Source organism: Rhineura floridana, chromosome 1 (genome assembly GCF_030035675.1).
Source record: "Rhineura floridana isolate rRhiFlo1 chromosome 1, rRhiFlo1.hap2, whole genome shotgun sequence".
NCBI lineage: Eukaryota > Metazoa > Chordata > Lepidosauria > Squamata > Rhineuridae > Rhineura > Rhineura floridana.
In genome coordinates this window covers 32293676-32312924 of record NC_084480.1, presented here as the reverse complement: position 1 = coordinate 32312924, position 19249 = coordinate 32293676, and the positions used below count along the sequence as shown (strand labels likewise).

Here is a 19249-nt window from a genome sequence, read left to right as displayed (position 1 = left end):
TCTACCTACACTGTCATACAACACAGAAGCTGAAGTGACTAGCTTCTCAGTTTCTTATTCTTTTAATTTTTTTCAGCATGGCTACACAGGCACAGGGGGGGGGTTGTGTGTGTGTTTTTAACCACTGGATATATTAATGCACCTCTACCATTCTGACCGTCACTGTCCATAACCACATTCTGCGGCAATCCACAGCAACTCACCAAGCCTAGGCAGTTTCCTAGTCCCTGTATCTGCTTCTAAAGGATAGTTTCAGTTATCCATAGAGCTAACTGTAATACTCATAGAATTAATGTTAATTTTGCACTGATAATAGCAGTAGTAATAGAAAAGTAACACTAACTGTTAATACTAAGCTTCACTTAAGGAAGAAAAAAATGTTGGGCCTTTACTAACAACAAAGGAAAAATATCTTCCAGCAAACAATCCCTTCATGGACAATGCTAAGGATCCCTAACTGTGTTAAGTAGCTACCACATATTAAATGAAAATGCATGTAACAGAACCCTGACACATTTTTCTTTTAGAAAAAGAAAGGCTGCCTTGGGAAGGGCTGAATGAAGCAGACGGGCATTCAGCCTTGCAAACCCACCACCACATAAACCAGAAAGTGGAACATAATTTGATTTACTTTAAGGAATTTAAAAATAAAAAAAATCCCAAAATGCTCTTAGCCAGGGATGAGGAGAAATGTGTCATTCCTTGTGGCACTAGCACTATTTGGGGCATTCACCATACTCACAGGGTAAGCAATCACATGAGGAATATAGGAAGTGGGAACTTAGGAAGCTGCCTTGCACTGAGGCAGGCCACTGCTCCACCTAGCCCAGTATTGCTGGCACTGACTGGTAGCGATGCTCTAGGGTTTGAAGCAGGTGACTTTCCCAACCCTCCCTGGAGCTGCCAGGGATCTTCGGCCCGCAAAGCACATGTTCTACCACTGAGCTACAGTCCTTTGCCTTTTAGTAATTGGTTACTCACTAGGACTAGCTGATAGGAACCCATCTTGCCAGCTCTAAAACACCTTCACTGGCTGCTGGTCCATTCCCAAACAGCTGCTTCTCTTACCTTTAAAACAACCTTCACCAACCCAGTATCCTCCAGATGGACCAGACCTCACAGCTCCCATCAGCCTCAGCTAGCAAAGCCAAGGAATAGTGGGGGTGGGGTGGGGGTCTGCTGCCAAGACCCTCCCTTCAGGCACATCATCTGTATTTCATGCAGAGCCCTTCATGGGTCTAAGGGTAAAGGTCTGCATCAGGGAAGTCTCCTCTATATGTGGAGAGTCCCCGTGCAATTTGAAACCTTGATTGTGGAAGGTTTTACTCCAAATAGGCAATTAGAATTCAGTTAATTTTGTTAATGAAGAGGAAAGGTCTGTAGGTTTTAAATGAGAGAGAGGGAGCACTAAGACTTCGTTTGACATAAACCAAGTCAAATGTCTGCAGACTCCACGGCATCACGTGGCATCCTTGCAAAGCTGTCAGATCAGCACTCCTTGTAGTCTGCTGGATTGTGGAACAGCCAGAATCCCACAAAAAATAAGACAGCTAGTAGAACAGCACACACACAAACACAATCTTAACGTCTTTTTCATTCCTGCAAAAACAAACAAATAAATATTTAAACACAGAGCCAAGCTGACTCTTACATTCTGACAGCAATTTAAATGAGCGTAAATCTTGTTCCGTCACAACACCTGACTGAGCATCACTCATGATGGGGAAACATCTCTCAGCTTGTCTGCAAGCTTTCTGAAAATTACAGTTTTAAAAATTATTAAAATTGCTATACAGTCTGTTCCGTATTTAGTGCCCAGATTATTCCACAAAGATGTTCTCTGCTAATAAATTCCTAATTACAGTCTTCCTCAACCAGCAAGCACTTCAGTCCTGTCAAATGGCTCCAATAATTCAGAAATGTGAATGCAGATCGTTTTTCGAAAAATGAAGCAGTGCCTGGCCATCCAGCCAAAAAATGATTACTCAAGCCTCACAGGGAAAGGATTATTTATGATAATCCATGCAATTCACATACTTGAGCTCCTTGGAAGATTTTCTTTTTTCTTCTTTTAACTTTATTTGAAGTGGCCGGTGGTGGGGGGGAGTGCTAAAGTCCTTTAAACGCTTGCCCTGCTTTTCCCATATTTATGTCCAGCCTAAACCTGACTGTCACGTAATTTCCACAATATTGCTGCTCAATACCGCTTATAAGTGAAGATGTTCTTATTGATCCAACAACCAAAGTTGCATGCCGGGCTCCACAGGAGGCCAGAATTGAAATGACAGCAAAACTGTGGCTTTAGATCCTGTACTTAAACTAGGGTGAAGAACACCTTCCCTATCCCCATTAATTGCATTGTATTACTATTCTGAGAACAGACCCTGAGCTATTAATTGCTTGGGAATCCATGATGCTGCATGGCCACAATGACACTATCGAACAGAAATGATGGGATGCAGTGGTTCGAGCATTGAATTAAGACTGGGGAGACCTGGGATTGTGATCAGCTATGAAGCTCACTGAGTGATTTTGTACCAGTCATTGTCCTTTGGGTAAAGGCTGTAAAACTCAATGGTAGAGCACATACTTTTCATTCACAAGGTCCTAGGTTCAAACCCTGGCATCTTCAGGTAAGACTGGGAGGGAAGGCTCCTGGGAGAAAGGGTGGGATATACATTTAACAATAAAACCTGGAGGACCATTGCCAATCAGGGTGGACTAAGGAGAGTCAACATGGTGCCCTCCATATCCTACTGAACACCAACTCCCATCAGCCTCAGCCAGTATGCCCAATGACCAGTGATAATAGGAGCTGTATTCTAACAACATCTGGAGGGCACCACATTGACTACCCTTGGTGTAGACAATACTGACCTGACTCTACATAAAGTCAGCTTCCTTTGTTCCACTTCCTGTGTTCCTACATCTCTCAGCCTAACTAACCTCATAGGATGGTTGTGTGGATAAAAGATGAGAAGAGACTTGCATAGTGCTCTGATCTACTGTAAGGTGGAATAAAATGCTAATAAGCAAATCATACATTTTGTACAATGCCTAATGAATACATGGTCTAATTAACTAATTAACTAAGCCTAACTAGTTAATAGCCTTGTGGCACCTTGTAGACTACGGCTGCTCCTCTATTAATAACAACAACAACAATAATATACCTCTTACATGCCAAAAATGGCATCCATAATTAAAATACACAATAAAACAATTCCATCAAAGCATTGAAAAGATCCATAATTAAAACAGATACGAAAACAAAACCAATTAAAGAAGAACAATTAAAACACTTAAAAACAAATAAAACAATTAGATCAGGAAGTTCAAGATTAGGGGAAAGCTTGCCTGCACAGGTGCGTCTTTAAGAGCCGGCAGAATGCCAGTACTAATGGAGCCTCGATGCTGATGCTGATGATTTACATTTATTTGTCACTTTTTTAACAAAAGTGATCGAAAACAACTTCCAAAAGAGGTATAAACATTAAAACCAAGTAGTTTTAAAAAACAGAGTAAGAACCTAAAAACACATCTACACATAGATAAAAAGGCAGCATTGAAACAACTCAGCCCTCTAAAAGAGGCAACAAATACCTAAAACCTTCCCTTATTTCAACAGGAAGGGCATATATCTTATCCTCCAGCTACTTTTCCATCACCACCAATTAGCCACAGTAGCTAAAATGAAAGTCCCTATTGAGCAAGTATTAGTTACCAGGGTCAAACAACAGAAGAATGTTCTCCCCTTCACATCCCACTTGTGATATTCCAGAGGCATCTGGCTGGCCATTGGGGTGGGGGGAATGCCATATTAGATAGGCTTGCAGGCCCAACACAGCAAAGTCATTCTTAAATGTACAGTGAGGTTTACTATTTGGAATATGGCACTTTTCTAGAAGCATAGGAAGCTGCCTTATACCTGGTCATACTATTTGTACATCTAGGTCAGTACTGTCTACTTTGAATAGCAGTGGCTCTTGGGTCTCAGCCAAAGAATCTTTCCCATCACCTCTACCTGAATTCATTTTTTAAAAAATCCTGGAGAATCCACCAACAGAACTTAGGACCTTCTGAGTTATAGCATTGAATGTGGCTGCAGTCATGAGGTTACAATTTTAAGTGCAGAAACTTACAAACATCATCAATATTTTGCAAAGCAATCTTGACAGCAAGGAATGAAATGCAGATGAACTGGCAATTCTTGCCATAAAGCCAAGTTGGGGGATGGGGGTGAGACCCAACAAATCTGTACAGTACTATGATCTCTGGGCTAGTATTCACTTTTATGGTAAACAAATTCCTGTTTATCCATCTGACTCCACCAACTACAGTTTGATTGACTGTAACATCCCTGAAAACACACAGTACACCTCTGCCCATCAGCCTCGGCCAACTGTTCCTTTTGGTCACACATTTTCAACTGTGAATCTCCATTCTGGACACAGTAGAGCAAACAAGAAAATATTTTTCCCCATCATGCGTGCAGCCCAGCTGAGTATCCCATCCTGCATGCACCTGAGCAAAGCCAACTGAGAAACAAGTATTCTTCATTGACTTCACAGTCACCTACATACATAACAGTCACGGAAGAAATCCTAACCTCTCTTTGACTTGGTCGCAAGGGACACATGTCTTCAACATTATCCATCCTAATAAACTGTCATCAGGCAGCCAGTTTGAAATCCCCTTTCTTCAGCATCAGACCTCAAGAATTATAATCAACTTTCAAATACTTAAGTCAGGCTGGTGAAAGGAAAAACTAGCAATGTCCCTCCCAGCAGGTTAGCTTTAGAGGGCCTTCAATCACATCTAAACTTAGCAGTAAAAGGACTATCACACACAAAAATGGAGCAAACTTGTTCTATTCAGAGAGCAGAACTAAAGCAGTGGGTGGAAATTGCAGGGAAGCAGATTGTGACTAATCTTTAGAGGCAATTTCCTAATGGGAAAAGTTATTTGACAGCGGAACCAAGGGAAACTGGTGGCTCTGATGTCAGTGGGATAGTGAATCTGCTCCAGGTTTTAATCCAAACTTTCAAAGAGCTATCTGAAAGCTGAAAGGACCTTGGACAGCTTCTTGAAAGTTCATACTGAGACCCAGAGCGGATTCACTGCCCCACTAACACTGGAGCCACAAGTCTCCACTGAGTGGAAAACACTGCCTTGGGAAATGCAGACTGTCTCTTTACTGGAAGTGCATAAGCAGAGGCTGGACAAGCATCTGTCAGGGATGTTGTAGTTGTACCCTTTGCTGTAGATCCAGCACTGCCCACCAACATCCCTTCTAAACTCTAAATGGGCATTTCCACACAGCACTTTACTGTATTCTCAGTGTTGCTCACGCATGCAAGTTTTTCAAAGACTCCACACAACTGGACAGATCCACACCATATATTTAAAGTACATGATTTCCCCAAAAAAATTCTGGGAACTGTCTTTTTCTCTTCACAGAGCTAACAAACTACAGTTCCTATGATTTTTTGGGAGAAGATGTGTGCTTTAAATGTGTGTTGAATGTGCTTTAAATGTACGGTGTAGACCCATTTATCCTCATCAAAATGCCATACCCCCCTCCTCTGGTTTAATCCAGATTTACCATTGCTACATTTTTTTTCAGCAACTCATTGGATTTTCCTAGGAAATAGCAAATCCAAGTTAAACGTAAAACACTAATATAGGATATCATGTGGACAGTGCAAGAAACTTGCAGCACCAAGTCCATTTTCCATGTGGAAACCAGCAAATTCTATGGGTTGTGTTCAGCTTACTCAGAGGAAAGCCATTAAAATTAATGAACCTACATTAGTCATGTCTATTAAGTTCAATAGGTCTACTATGAGTTGGAGTAGCATTGAATTCCACCCTGATTCAATGAAAACCAAAACAAAGTTTGATGAACTCTTTATTACAAGAAGGTGTACCTTCTTTCAGTGTTATGAGCCTTCCTCTTCAATCCCCTTGCCTACCCATCTGGTTACCTGCCCACCTGGCATGCTGCTGGCAGTGGTAATGGAACCATAAAGGAATACATGTGTGCTAGAACAGTTGCCTACAGTGGAACAGGAGAGGCTCCATTACCTCCATCACTCCCATGCATCTGTCGCTGGAGGACCAGATGAGTGCATGTTATAGGAAGATACTCTACTTCAAGAGCCTTAACACTTGGCAGGTCTTCTGGCAGCTTCAAACTTTTTATCCTTAAATTGCACTCCAATTTACTACTTGAAGCTGCTCTTCTCCACCCCACCTCGGGGTAGAGCCAACCATGAATTACAGCACAGCAACTCCTCCCTGCATCAGAGAACATCCGCGTGACAGTTTTAAAGAGGGTCTTGAGGCAAGTAATCAATGCATATCTAAGCCACAAAATCCAGAAACACTGATCACTTCATTCACCGCGGACTCCACCCCTGAATACAATAAAAAAGGCAACTGCAAGACCAGTGTAGGACTCAGGTTTTAACATGGGAGTCAGGAAAGAAGTAGTTGCTTCTTCTTGGCCCACTAGCACATCCACTCCATTGGTTTAAAAAGCAGCTCTCTTGCAATCCCTGTTACCTACTTATGTTACACTGCCACAGTTAAGGGCTACGCAAGCACCTCTGGGCAGTATTCAATTAAAAAAAACACTAGCGCAAGGATTAGTCCTAGAGCAACAAGACTTTCCCCCCTCTCCTCCCCCATGGACATCCCGAATCTGCTCAGGAGGTTTGGGGGAGAAACCAGAATGGATTTAGGGGGAGCACTGGGGGAGGAGAGGAGAACATTACACTGTTCTTGAACTGATGGAACCAGCGACTTAGTGCAATGTTGAATACAACCCTGTGGCTTTAACAGCCTTATTAAATCCCCCCTTAGAACATAATGTGCATTATTTCATCTAAATCAAAATGTGGTAAGCTAGCCCTGTTGTGTTTGGAGGATAAGTGAGGCCATGAATGTCTGCCCCAAAGTCCTGCAGTGATGGCACCACTTACATGCACACATCCCCACCCACCTTTCACACCAGAATAGCTTGATTCTGTGAATTGGGGTGTTTATGTTACAGAAGTACTACTAGCAGTGCGACCCTATGTATGTTTACTCAGAAGTAATTCCAGTCACGTTCAGTAGAGCTCACTCCCACGTATGCATACACAGGATTACAGCCAAACAGCAAATCCTATGCACGTTTGCACAAAAGTAAGCACAACAGAGCTTACTCGCAGGTAAACATGCATAGAACTGTAGCCTTACAGAGCCATCCCAAGTGGGGTGTGTGAGTTAAGTGGTGGATGATCTCCCACTTCTAACGTCCTGACAGTTCACACCAGCCAAGGAGGAAGGGGGAGAGGGTTTCTAACTGACAGTTTTTCTCCCTCCCACCAAAACCAATAGGAGGGAATTTAACTACCCCATTTTCTGGCTGGCATACTTACTGGGCCTGTAGTGAAGAGGCCTGACCATTGGGGGCATGAGGATGCTTTTGATCCAGTGGACCCAAGGACTCCCACAATACACCCCTGGCATGGCCCTGGAATAAGCCCTACCACCAGTGGTAAATCTACATCTGTGGAAATCTTTATGGGGGAATTGAAAGCCTCCTGGGTGGATGGACAATCCAGCAGAGCTGCACTCCCACCCCATCCTAACTCTCCTCAGCCAGCCTTCAGCAGAGGTTAGGATTGCCCTATCCATCTATGTCACCAGCTAGTAAAGCCTTTACTGTCATAATGATAATGCAAGCATGGTTCATCTTCTGGAGATTATACAGTATTATCGGCAACAGCAAAGCTATACAATCATCCCTCAGTACAACAAAACCAGCTCAAGCTGGCCATAGCCGTTAATATAATCTGTTGCTTATTCTTTCATTTCCCTTTTCTCTGTGCCTAGTAAAGAAGGTACTGCCATTTAAAGATAATCCCTGTCCACCGTGAAACTATGGTTTGCCCTGGTATGGAGAGGGTTAAAAAAAGCCAGCACCTGCAGTAATGTAAAGAGGAAGGGTGCCGTGCAGGCCACTCTGAGAAATAAGTTAAGGTGTCCCCAGATGTATGAATTGGGACTGGATTCACACACGCACACACATTTTTTCCTCCATGCAATCAGTCCTGATCTTCTAGGACAAACAGAAGGAATATGCTAAGCAATGACAGTCAACAGCATCACCATGATTGCATTGGCACCATCTCCAGCTGCTACAATAATGGAAATTGCTGCAAGCATTTATCTGCAGTTGCCCAGTTCACACATTATGTTTGTCCATCCAAATACATGCTTGCTCATGTGGAAAAACAGTAATAACACTGAGAAGCTGGTGTGGTATAGTGATTAAGAATGTAAGTCGGAAAATCGCCTGTTCAAATTTCATCTCAGCCAAGAATTCATTCCACTGTCTTAGGCAAACCGGTCCTTCTCAGGCTCGAGCTAAGAACTGCAATTTTGGGAAAATAATATCCCTGTTTAGGTGTTAGGTATCATGGGCATTGCACCCATTTTCTAGAATGTGCCTGGCTTTTCCTGCCCCCTGACATCAAAGTATGTGTTTCTGGGTGATAAGTGATAGACAGCATTTTGAAGGGGCCTATGCATGTACAGATGAATGCATATAGGTCTGCACATCCCCATGGAGGGAGTCCTATGCATGTAGTACATCCATATGCACGCAAGGCCTCCTTCTGACCGACACCAATCGTGTAATAATGGAAGATAGACCTACCAATGCCAATAAATGGTTGGCAAGCATTTGGGGAAAAGGACTAACATAGTTATGCATGAGAGCCCCTTCATGAACTCATACTACAGCTTCATGCATTCCTAGGACAGCTGAATCTGATCTATATTACAACAATATTGTAAGGATTACTAAGGTAATATTGTGCTCTGAATAAGCAAAAAAGTGCTAGGTAAGTGTTTGGCAATATCACCATTCTATTGTGTGAACCAGTCCCAAGCGTGGCCTTGATCTGATGAGCAAGCTCATTACCCATTACAGGTTCAAGGAATGAGACTCTGCCTTATGACAATCATCATTAGGAGTCAATTTTATATATCTAAAATAAGAATAAGAATAATCAGCAAATCAAATCACCAGCACCCATCTGCGTATTAAAACAAAATTGCAAGAGTTTTCACAATAAATCACACAGCACAGAAAAGGTCATTGAGTTCCAGCCTTAAGCTATTGATCACTTGTAGAAAGCATCTTAAAATCGCTGATGAGAAAGCAAATACATTAACTCATTATGAAATTTAATTGTAAATGCTGTTTGCATTTGTTTCTTGCTCGAAGCTAAGGGACCTAAGCTGAAAGGTTAATGTGCAATTCCAACACCATATAAAACCTAAAAGCATTTTCAAGTCTAGTTCTTTTTTCACTAGATAAACATTTTAAACTTTTTTTAAAAAACGAGCCTTTTTTGTGGACACATGCACTCATCTGTACACAATCCAAAACAGAGATAAATACATTAAGCTCACTGATGTCAATAGATCTGTGGAACAATTCTTTGCATTATCTACTTAAAAGTAAGTCCCTTTGATTGCAAAGCGGTTTACTTCCAAAAATGTGTCCACAACATTGCAGCCTAAGGTGGCAATCTTAACACACCAGTGTGCATCATACTGGATTCAATGGGACTTACTTCTGAGAAAACATGCTTAGAATTTCACTCTTAGGCATGCATAACTCTAACATTATATACACATTTACATGGAAGGAAATCCCATTGAAATCAGAGGGCCTTACTTGTGAGTAAACATTTTAGGATTGTACTGTATCTGTCTTTTGGATTGTGATCTAAGAAAGTAACCATTTTTGTTTCTGTTTTCACAACCATTTGTGTTCCATAGAAGACTTCACCCATTCAAAAACCTCACCTGTGACTTAAATCACAATTTTCATAAGGCCATTTCTATTTGTCATGTATTGGGAATATAAAACCATGTTTGCCACAAACATATATCACAAGCTAAATTGGTTTAATAGAAAGTTATTCTCATTAATGTGTTCATAGCATTTTCAACATATTACTCCTGAACCTAAACAGATTTCCTAGGAAGGAAGTTCTATTGATTACTCATATCCCAATTTAGTTTCTTGGAAGTTAAGCTCCCTTAGAATGGATGGGATTATTTCCAGATAAATGCCCAACTCCTCCCTACAAGGAAAGTCTAAAACATTTGGGGGCTTTTAGTTGATAAAATAAGAGAACTATGGGTGAACTTAATAAGCATAGTATAAATATTATGAATCGTGTGGAAAAAATGGACACTGAATTTTTTCCCCTTCTGATAAGGGATGCTGGATCAATCTATTCCCACTCCATGATGGATTAATATGTGTTGATTCATAAATCCATTTCAGCCTTCATCTACATTGGTCTGAGAACTGTGGATTTTTTAAAAGTACACAAAAATTTAATTTATGTATATTTGAATACATTTTCTCACAAAATAATTATTTCAAAATGCACTGTCACATTGAGTGTGCATTTCTAAACATATTTTATCCCAAAAAACACATTTTATGTTCATTTTGACATCCCAAAACTTAGAGAAATGCAAAATCCTCAGGATAGCTTCATTGTTATCCACACATTCATTTTGGAGGTGTAATCAGGTCAATTTGATATCATAATTCACAAAGAACAAATTCCTCAGGAATCCCTATTTACAATGCTGGAACCCATGGTCATCCAATAAAGTTGAATGGCGGGAGATTTGGGATAGATTTCTTCACGCACCACATAATTCACTACCAAAGTACTGATAGCCATTGGCTTAGTTAGCCTACCAATGGTTATTAGCCATTAGCAGAGGGGCCACCACTTGCAACACACATTTTGCAATCAGAAGGACACAGGTTCAACCTTTGGCAACTCTGGTTAAAAGAGTCATGCAGCAGGTGATCAGAAAGACCTCTAACTGAGACCTTAGAAAGTGGCTGCCAATTCAAAAAGAACCAGAGCTGGCAAAAAGGAAATCCCAGCCCTGGAAGCTGATTTTATCCTCTGTACCAATGCAGTAACAGCAATCAACACCTGCCTTAGTTAGATAAGACAGTTTTTATGTTGCAGAGAAACGTTACAGAAAGGTATTTTTGTCCTCTGGTGTGTTATCCTAAGAACTGTAAAATGGACCACCAACTCCTCCCACTAGTACATATGCACACCAGCGATAGCAAGGAGGTTTCCCTTGCGTTTAGGAAACTAGTGCTGTGGAACTATCCAGCTCTTCTCAGCTTGCCTCACGCGAGGTGCCACGATAGCTGTTACAACAGGAGCTTGGCTGTTGTCGCAACACCTACAAGAATAGGTAGGAAGTCTGTTTATAGTGCTCATGCATTTAGGATCAGGGGCCTATCATCTTATATCTGAAGCAATTCAGCTTAGCCACTATTTAACCACATCTAGGCTGCAGATTCAGTGAAAGGTGCCCTTCATGTTTCTCCACAAGCTCTTAGGGCAGGTGGAAATGACCAAAATGCAACCCTAAAGAACAACTCAAAAGAACATTTTGAAGGGAGCCTCATCCCATGCTCATTTGGGGGCGTCAGCCTAAGCCCACTAGGTTAGGTGTGCTTAACTCTGCATATGATGGGGCTACAGAAGGGACTGGAGTGATCTAGAAGTGGATAAATACAGATTAACCTGAAGAATATGGGCCAAAATGCTAAAGTAGATAAGATGCTGGGAAATGTGTAATTAATATTTTGATTGAAAAACCGAAATGCAACTTTAAATCTGATCAGAGCTGTGTGTGTGTGTGTGTGTGTGTGTGTGTGTGTGTGTGTGTGTGTGTGTGTGTGTGTGTGTGTGTGTGTGTGTGTGTGTGTGTGTTGGGAGGGGGGCTTAATTTTGCCCCCTGGGCCACTTATTCAGCCATGAAGTACACTGACCTTAGGCCAGTCACTGCCTCTCAGCCTAACCTACCTTACAGGGTTGTTGTGGGGATTAAATGAGGAGGGGGAGAACCATGTATGCCACTTTGAGCTCCTTGGAGAAAAGGTAGGATATAAATGCAATAATTGAATAAATAAATAAATATAATAATTTTAATTGGAGGATTTGACATTTGAATAAGTCACAAAACTACAGTGTCTTCCCCTTCCACACTCAAAAACTTTCACACTGCCACAAAAAGCAGATATGTGCTATTGAAGCTATCACCAAGATTTGCTTTCATTTCAAAACTGACCACTCGTTCTTAACATTTGATTTATAATGCTACCACAGTCAGGGTCAAAATAACACTGCCAAAAAGCAGGTTTATCTATACAGTGAGCAACAGCGTTTAGTATGAAAGCCCTTCTGCCTTACAACCAAATCTCTTTGCCAATTAATACCACATTTTACACAATTCAATAAAAAATACTTACATAGCTATTGTAGATTTTTATAAAAAAAGAAACACAAAGAGAGACTTATTCAAGAATGTGATGGTTACTGTAGCAAAACAATGTTCACAAACGGTGAACAACTTCAAAGTGTGTCGCATTTAATTGGTTCAATGTTTGGTTGTTATGGCAGTGACTGTTATGTGCACCATACACGTTATTGAATTATTTTTCCTCTATTTCAATTATCTGCAGCATTAACATGGAAAATTGCAAACAGTGTTGCATACTGCAGCCTTGTCTTTGCTGCTGTCATTACTTGTCTTTACTTTTGCTGAACCTGGATACGGGTGCTGAATTTCCATGGATGTAGCACTACAAACATTGCTCATTCTGCCTGTGCTCTCTTCTACACCCACGCCTATCAAAGCACTTACTTTGTGTTCTGGTGATCCTCTTCCCTTTACACCTGCCAAGCATAACTCTGCATATCAGAGCAAGACAGAGAACAAGTAAAGGCAAAGCAAGCAAGACCAGAACTCTTGATCAATGAGCCTCTGATGACGAATCATCGCCCCACAAAACACCTGTTCCAGGCCAATTTTTTTTCTAAAAGAAGCCTCAAGGCATCACTAGCTCAACAATATCTTCAAAGGAGAGGGGGGCATTCCTCAGTTACTGAACACAAGCTGGTTTGGAATCAGCAGAGAGGCAAAGGAAATTAAGTTGTTTCACTTACTCATACCTTTTAGATCCTCCAACGTAGGTGAAGGTAAAAGTAGAATCTGCGTATCTGAAATCTAAAACACAAAAGAGCTGTATTGTTACCAATGAAGACTTTTTGTTTGTTACATCCATCATGCCTGGCATGTTAACCTGCCTCACTTGCTCTGCCTCCCCCCGCCTGCAGTCATCCACAGATATGGGGAAAGGAATTAGTTTGAACCAGAAAAAAAGGAAATAATATTACAGCAGGGACACCCCCGCACCCCACCGCTCCCCTCAACAAGTGCCTGGGTGCTATGGCAACGGCAAGAATTCCCATTGTCAGTAAAGGCAACAGGCAGCAACAAGCCAGACTGCTAAGGGCATATTAAATACTGCAAGTAAGAATCAGAGGAAAGCAACAAGCAAAATGTCGAGTGCTTTGAACCTAGGAGGGAAAGACTGGGTGGAGAGAACAGATCGCAGAAAGGACATAGTCCAGCTCTGGACATTTGTGGATAATATCTCTTATGTCCTACCCTGGAAGGAGCCCTTTTATACCACCATCACCCTGCTCCCCATGTACACAAAATATAATGGGCAGATCCTAACTCATTATTCAGGAACACTTTTCCCCCACTCTTTATTTTTTCTTGCTTTGCTCTGCTGATCACGCAAAAAACAGAACTGTGGAGCATCTTGTGAAATCTGTGGTGGAGACCTTACCAAACAGACAAGAAATGCAACCTAACTGAGGAAAACAATGTATGTTTGAGGTTCAACTCCCACACCACTTGGGTGCCAAATACAGCATCAATGCTGCATATGTGTGTGTGCATGCTAAAAAGGGGGGGGACATCCTTACCAGTTTTTTTTTAAAAAAACACAAAAGATCAGCATTGTTCTATAGAATAGAAGATAATATCACCAAAATGAGAACAGCCAACCTGGGATCATCATGTCATACTGGCGGGCAAAACAAAAACAAAAAAGACCCCCCCCCCAAAAAAAATGTCTGGTAACGGGAGGGGAAGGGGGTGTTGAGGAAGAACCCAGAGCACAGGTTGGCAAACTCACCTGCAAACAGGCAGTCCTTTTCCGCCTTGCACTTTTGGATCACAATGTTAATATCCTTCTGAATCCTCTCTTGCCTTGAACACATCCCCATGAACTAAATCCCTGGGGGAGGAAATTTTTTTTTTTTAAAAAGAGCCTTTGGATTTCCGCCCCCTCCTCTTCCTCCCTCCCTCGTTTGCTTCCTTCCTTCCTTCTCTGCCAGTGTTAACAAGCAGTTAAAAGATGGAAACCTCCGTCCGAGGAAGGCTGGGTGGTTAGCAAAAAAGAATAATGATGACAATCAGAAGAGGAAGAAGAAGAAAGGGTCTCCCTTCTTGCTTCCCCCCCGAAGGATCCAGGAAAGGTCGATGTTGCATGCCCAGATGCGCTCGCCCAGATGTTGAGCGGCTTCGACAATAGATCCGAGAGTCGGGGTCAGACCGAGGGATGCTGCTGGCGCTGGGGAGCTGGGGGAGGCGGCGCGGCGACACCCCGGCGATCAAAGCTGAGTGCACCGAATCGAAACCGGAGGCTTCACATTCCCGCTCCCCTCCGCCACCGCTGGGCTGGGGAGATGTTGACAAGGCGGAGATGGCCGGCGAGGTAGAGGAGGAGGAGGGAAGGCGAAAGAAGACCAGCCCCACAGAAGAGCCTCGGCGGCGGGGGCAGCAGCGACGGCGACTCCAGGCGGCGGGCAGGCGAGCCAGGCTCTCCCACACACAACATCCACACACGCGCACACAGCGGCGGCTCCCCGCGAGGCCGACACTTCTGCAGCGACGCCAAGCCGCAAACCCCTCCCCTCGCCGCCGCCGCCGCCGCTCCCAGCCCAGACACTCCGCCCGCCACACGTACTGTTGCTTTCCTAGGCTAAAGCCAGAGGAGGAGAAGGAGAGCTCCAGGCGAGCGGCAGTCGCGCTCCCTCCGGGCGGTTCTTTCGCGGGGACCTGGCTGAGGTGGCTCTCGCAGAGGACCGGCCGGGGCAGGACGCGAATGGCGGCTGCTCTTGGGAGCAGGCAACAGTAGCCTGCCTTGTAATAACGTCTGCCGCCGCCTCCTGCTCTCCTCTTTCGGGTACAGAGGTTAGCTTAGGCCACAGGGAAAGCCCTTCCCGGCCACGGAGGAGGGGACCTGTGGCCCTCCAGGAGTTGATGGCCCACAGCTGCTATGGTCCCTGGCTATTGGTCCTCATGCTGGCTGAGGCTGATGGGAGTTGGAGTCCAACGACGTCTGGAGGGCCACCACCGGTTCCCCATCGCCCCTGCTTACCCGAGTGGGCTTTCCACCATCCTTGGTGTGTGCTTTCATTGGGGATGTTCGCACATTACCCTCAAAGAGTGCACAATCAGTGTACCAGTACTTGAACTGTACACTTGTACAGCTATTCACATGTAAGCGTACAGTGTGTCTACCTGGGTAGGAGCAAAGGAAGCTGCTTTATACCAAGTCGGGCCATGGGCCAATCTAGCACAGTACTATCTACACTGACTGGCAGCAGCTCTGCAGGGTTTCAGACAGGGTTCTCGCCAAGCTCTACCTAGAGATGCTGGGGACTGAATCTGGGACTTTCTATATGCAAGTCCACTGAGCTCAACCACTGAGCTACAGCCCTTGCCAGTACTCGAACGGTAGAAATCAAAACAGTGAACACTTTCACACAAACACTTGTAAAGAAAATGTATATGTGTGAACCAGTCTACCCACTCACCTTGATGGGTATTGCGCATCTGAACATGAGATTCATGTGACATGGTGGTTACAGTGCTGGAGGACAGCAGAATTCAAATCCCCACTCAGCCTTGAAGCTTCCTGGGTAACCTTCGACTAAGCACCATTTCTTATCCTAGACTACCTCACAGGGTTGTTGTGAGGATAAAATGTAAGGAAGGGACAGAGAAAAGCCTGAGCTCATTGAAAGAAAGGTGAGATAATAAACATGTATGTGGGTCCATAGTTTGTGGAGAATGTATTTAAATGTTACTAGTCACAGGTGGGAAGCTCACATAAGTAAAGGCGTTATGCCCTTGCGCCTGGTTTGGAAGCGCCAGTTGGTGCAGCACTCAGCAGCCAGACTGCTGATTGGGGCACATGATTGGGCCAACAGCATGTGAGACCATTATTAAAACATCTGCACTTGCTGCCCATCTACTACCAAGCCAGGTTTACAGTCCTTGTATTAATTTACAAAGCTCCAGGGACCACCTGAACTCTTGTATCCCAGCTCAGTCACTGAGATCAGCTGCAGGAGCATCGTTGGTCGTCCCTGGAGTTGGCGAGGCTCATTTGACAACAAGAATTTGAGCCTTTAGTGTCATCAATTCAGCAGGTGCCTTCTGTTCTCACCTTCTGAAAAGTTTTCTGTGTCACCTGGTTTATGCAGGCAATTGAGAAGATACATATCCGCATCAGTTAGTTAATGATTTCTGATTTTATATGGATATATATAAAATGGCAGCTGATGAAGGCGGAAGCTGAAACGTTTTGTTAATATAATAAAAACCTCTGTTTGGTTAATCACAATTACGTTCATACATACATACATTGTAAACCACTTTGATTTTTTTTAAAATGAATAGCAGTATATAAATATTTTTATGAATAAAATGCCTGGTCTGTGCCCTGTTTAAATTGGGCTTTATAATCACTTATCTTCTCCTGGCTGTGAGCACTGCATACAAGAGGCATCACAACCTCAGGGCAAGGCAGATGTGATTGCCATGATGGGTGAAGGCCTTGCCAGTGCAACTCTTTGGTGTGCACCCCATCATGTTTATGCATGATTATCACCACTCTGGGTCACTGGTTGTCACTGTGCTAACTCTGCACACCAGAGAGATGGAGGGGCTGTAGCTCAGTGGTAGAGTGCATGCCTTGCATGTACAAGGTCCAGCCCTTGGCATCCCCAGGTAAGACTTGCAAATTCCATAGTCCCAGGAAACCCACCACATCCAGGCCCTTGCAAGAATTCTCCATATGGCACTAAAGGGACCCATACACCTCTCCGGGGTTTGGTTCACATCTGCACTTGATTTCTCCACACTTAATTACTGTGTGCCCATACTGACAGCTGAATGTACCAGCTGGTTCCAATGAAAAGCACTGCATTTTAACCAATGAGAGAGGATACGGAAATTCTATCTGTACTGTAGCGTCTGCTGTATCCCATTTGCCCAGGGTGAACATCAGCACCCAATACTCAGGCAGTTGTCATGGCCCACCAGCACTGACGCCTTTGGGTCTGTGAGCTACCTATTTTAATTCCCCACAATGCCCCTAATGTAGCGCTGCTCCAAGGCATTGTGGGCACCCAAGTGGCTGCCTTCTGCTCTCACCGCTGCTGCTAGGCAATCCCACTTTTACACAGGAAAGGACAAAACAGTTTGCACATGCAAGGCATCACTTGACGGGCAGTCAGCAAATGGCAAACTTGCCCGTGTGTAAGCCAGCCCCTGGGCTATAGGTTTGCACGCGTGAATGCTATTAAGATGGGCTATAAAAGGGCAAGAGAAGTATTCCTTATATCAAATCTGCATTCTGGCCGATGTAGGTTTTTCATTAGAAAAAAGGGGGGAAATAGTGCATGATAATCACACAAATACACACACTGTGATCATGTCAAAGATTCCACATGCTTGCTCCCAAGAGTACTCTCCATAGGGGATTCTAGCCAGTCATGACTCCCTGATGAGCATTGACTGCATGATAAAAGTGTCCGCAAATACACATTTCCCATATTCATGTTAGCTCTCTCCAGGCATTGGCCTGATCATGTGTGGCATAAAGTGTGCACAGCAGCCCCATCCATGTGGATCTTGTCCCTCCACTCCTAACCTTTACCCAAAGGTCTGCAAGGGCATTGTAAACCCGTTCAGCTGAAGGTGTTGACGTGCTCCTTCCAGGCCTTCCCGTGAAGTTGAGGAGTGGAGATATGGGGCTCAGAGACACTGGGGGCAAAGCTGCCATGAACAGCCCCTTATCTCCTACACCAGGGATGGAAAATCCCACACTTGGGGGTCAGGCCTCTTTATCTGGCCCTCTGGACTCTTCCCAGGCCATACCCTGCCCTTGCCAGCCTCTGTCCTCTCCTTGAGTGCTTTTGTATGTATCCTACAATTGTGATAATGTTTTCTGCTTGCCTTGATGGAAAGATGTGATTGGCAGGGTGTGGAGAAGATAGAAGCTTCTGGCTTTCACGTGGCTGGAGTCTCCTGTACAAATCCATTGCTCCATCGACTTTGGCCTCTGGCCCCGCTCACCAGTGGCATTCATCCCCCAGAAGGTTGCAGGTGAGAGAATATAATCTTCTCTGCCTACACTTTTTGCCCTTCCATGGACAGGGCTATAGAATCATAGAATAGTAAATCAGAAGGGGCCTATAAGGCCATCAAGTCCAACTCCCTGCTCAGTGCAGGAACCCAAATTAAAGTATACCCAACAGCAGGTGGCTGTCCAGCTGCCTCTTGAATGCCTCCAGTTTTGGAGAGCTCACCACCTCCATAAGTAATTGGTTCCATTTGTCGTACCACTCTGACTCTTAGGAAGTTTTTCCTGATGTTCAGCTGAAATCTGGCTTCCTGTAACTTGATCCCATTATTCCATGTCTTGCACTCCAGGATGACTGAGAAGAGATCCTGGCCCTCCTCTGTGTGACAGCCTTTCAAGTACTTGAAGAGTGCTATCCTATCTCTCCTCCCCCTTCTCTTCTCAAGGCAAAACACGACTAGTTCTTTCAGTCTCTCCTCATGGGGCTTTGTTTCCAGTCCCCTGATCATCCTTGTTGCCCTGTCCTCTGGCCATTATTAGGTGTATCTCTGAAATTTGCCCCCCTTTAAAAAAAATATTGTGTAACAGAGGCCCTGAGAACCTTACAGGCCACTGATGTGCAAGGGTGGGTATTATTAAGGCTCCACATGAAACAGGAAGAGGGTCATTTTCAAATGGAAGGTGTATGGTTGATTTGCCAACACAGGAAACACACAGAGCACTTTTAAGTACTATGTGTGAAAATGTCTTCAGCTTCTGTGGAAAAAAGAAAATAAAAAGCCCATATGCAGCAAATACAAACTGCAGCCCACCACCAGGTAGAAGAGGCCATGAAACCAAAGGCTGACCTAGAGTGAGCCAGTGGCTAGAGTGCAAAAAGGGCACCATATTTCAGGA

General features: G+C 43.8%; 1 protein-coding gene across 2 annotated transcripts in view; it reads right to left on the bottom strand.

Moving 5' to 3' along the window:
• PARP8 (poly(ADP-ribose) polymerase family member 8) overlaps positions 1-15238 on the bottom strand; it is a 244210-nt gene extending 228972 nt beyond the window's left edge. Inside the window, exons 1-3 of one of the 2 annotated variants that reach the window (XM_061617598.1) lie at positions 14945-15238; positions 14111-14212; positions 13068-13128 (exon numbers count right to left, since the gene is read on the bottom strand). In XM_061617598.1, coding sequence (XP_061473582.1) covers positions 13068-13128; positions 14111-14201 — 152 coding nt within the window. In that variant the 5' untranslated portion in view covers positions 14202-14212; positions 14945-15238. The remainder of the gene's footprint in view (positions 1-13067; positions 13129-14110; positions 14213-14944) is intronic. The other variant, XM_061617607.1, reaches the window with a different exon arrangement.
• Positions 15239-19249: the final 4011 nt, after the last annotated feature.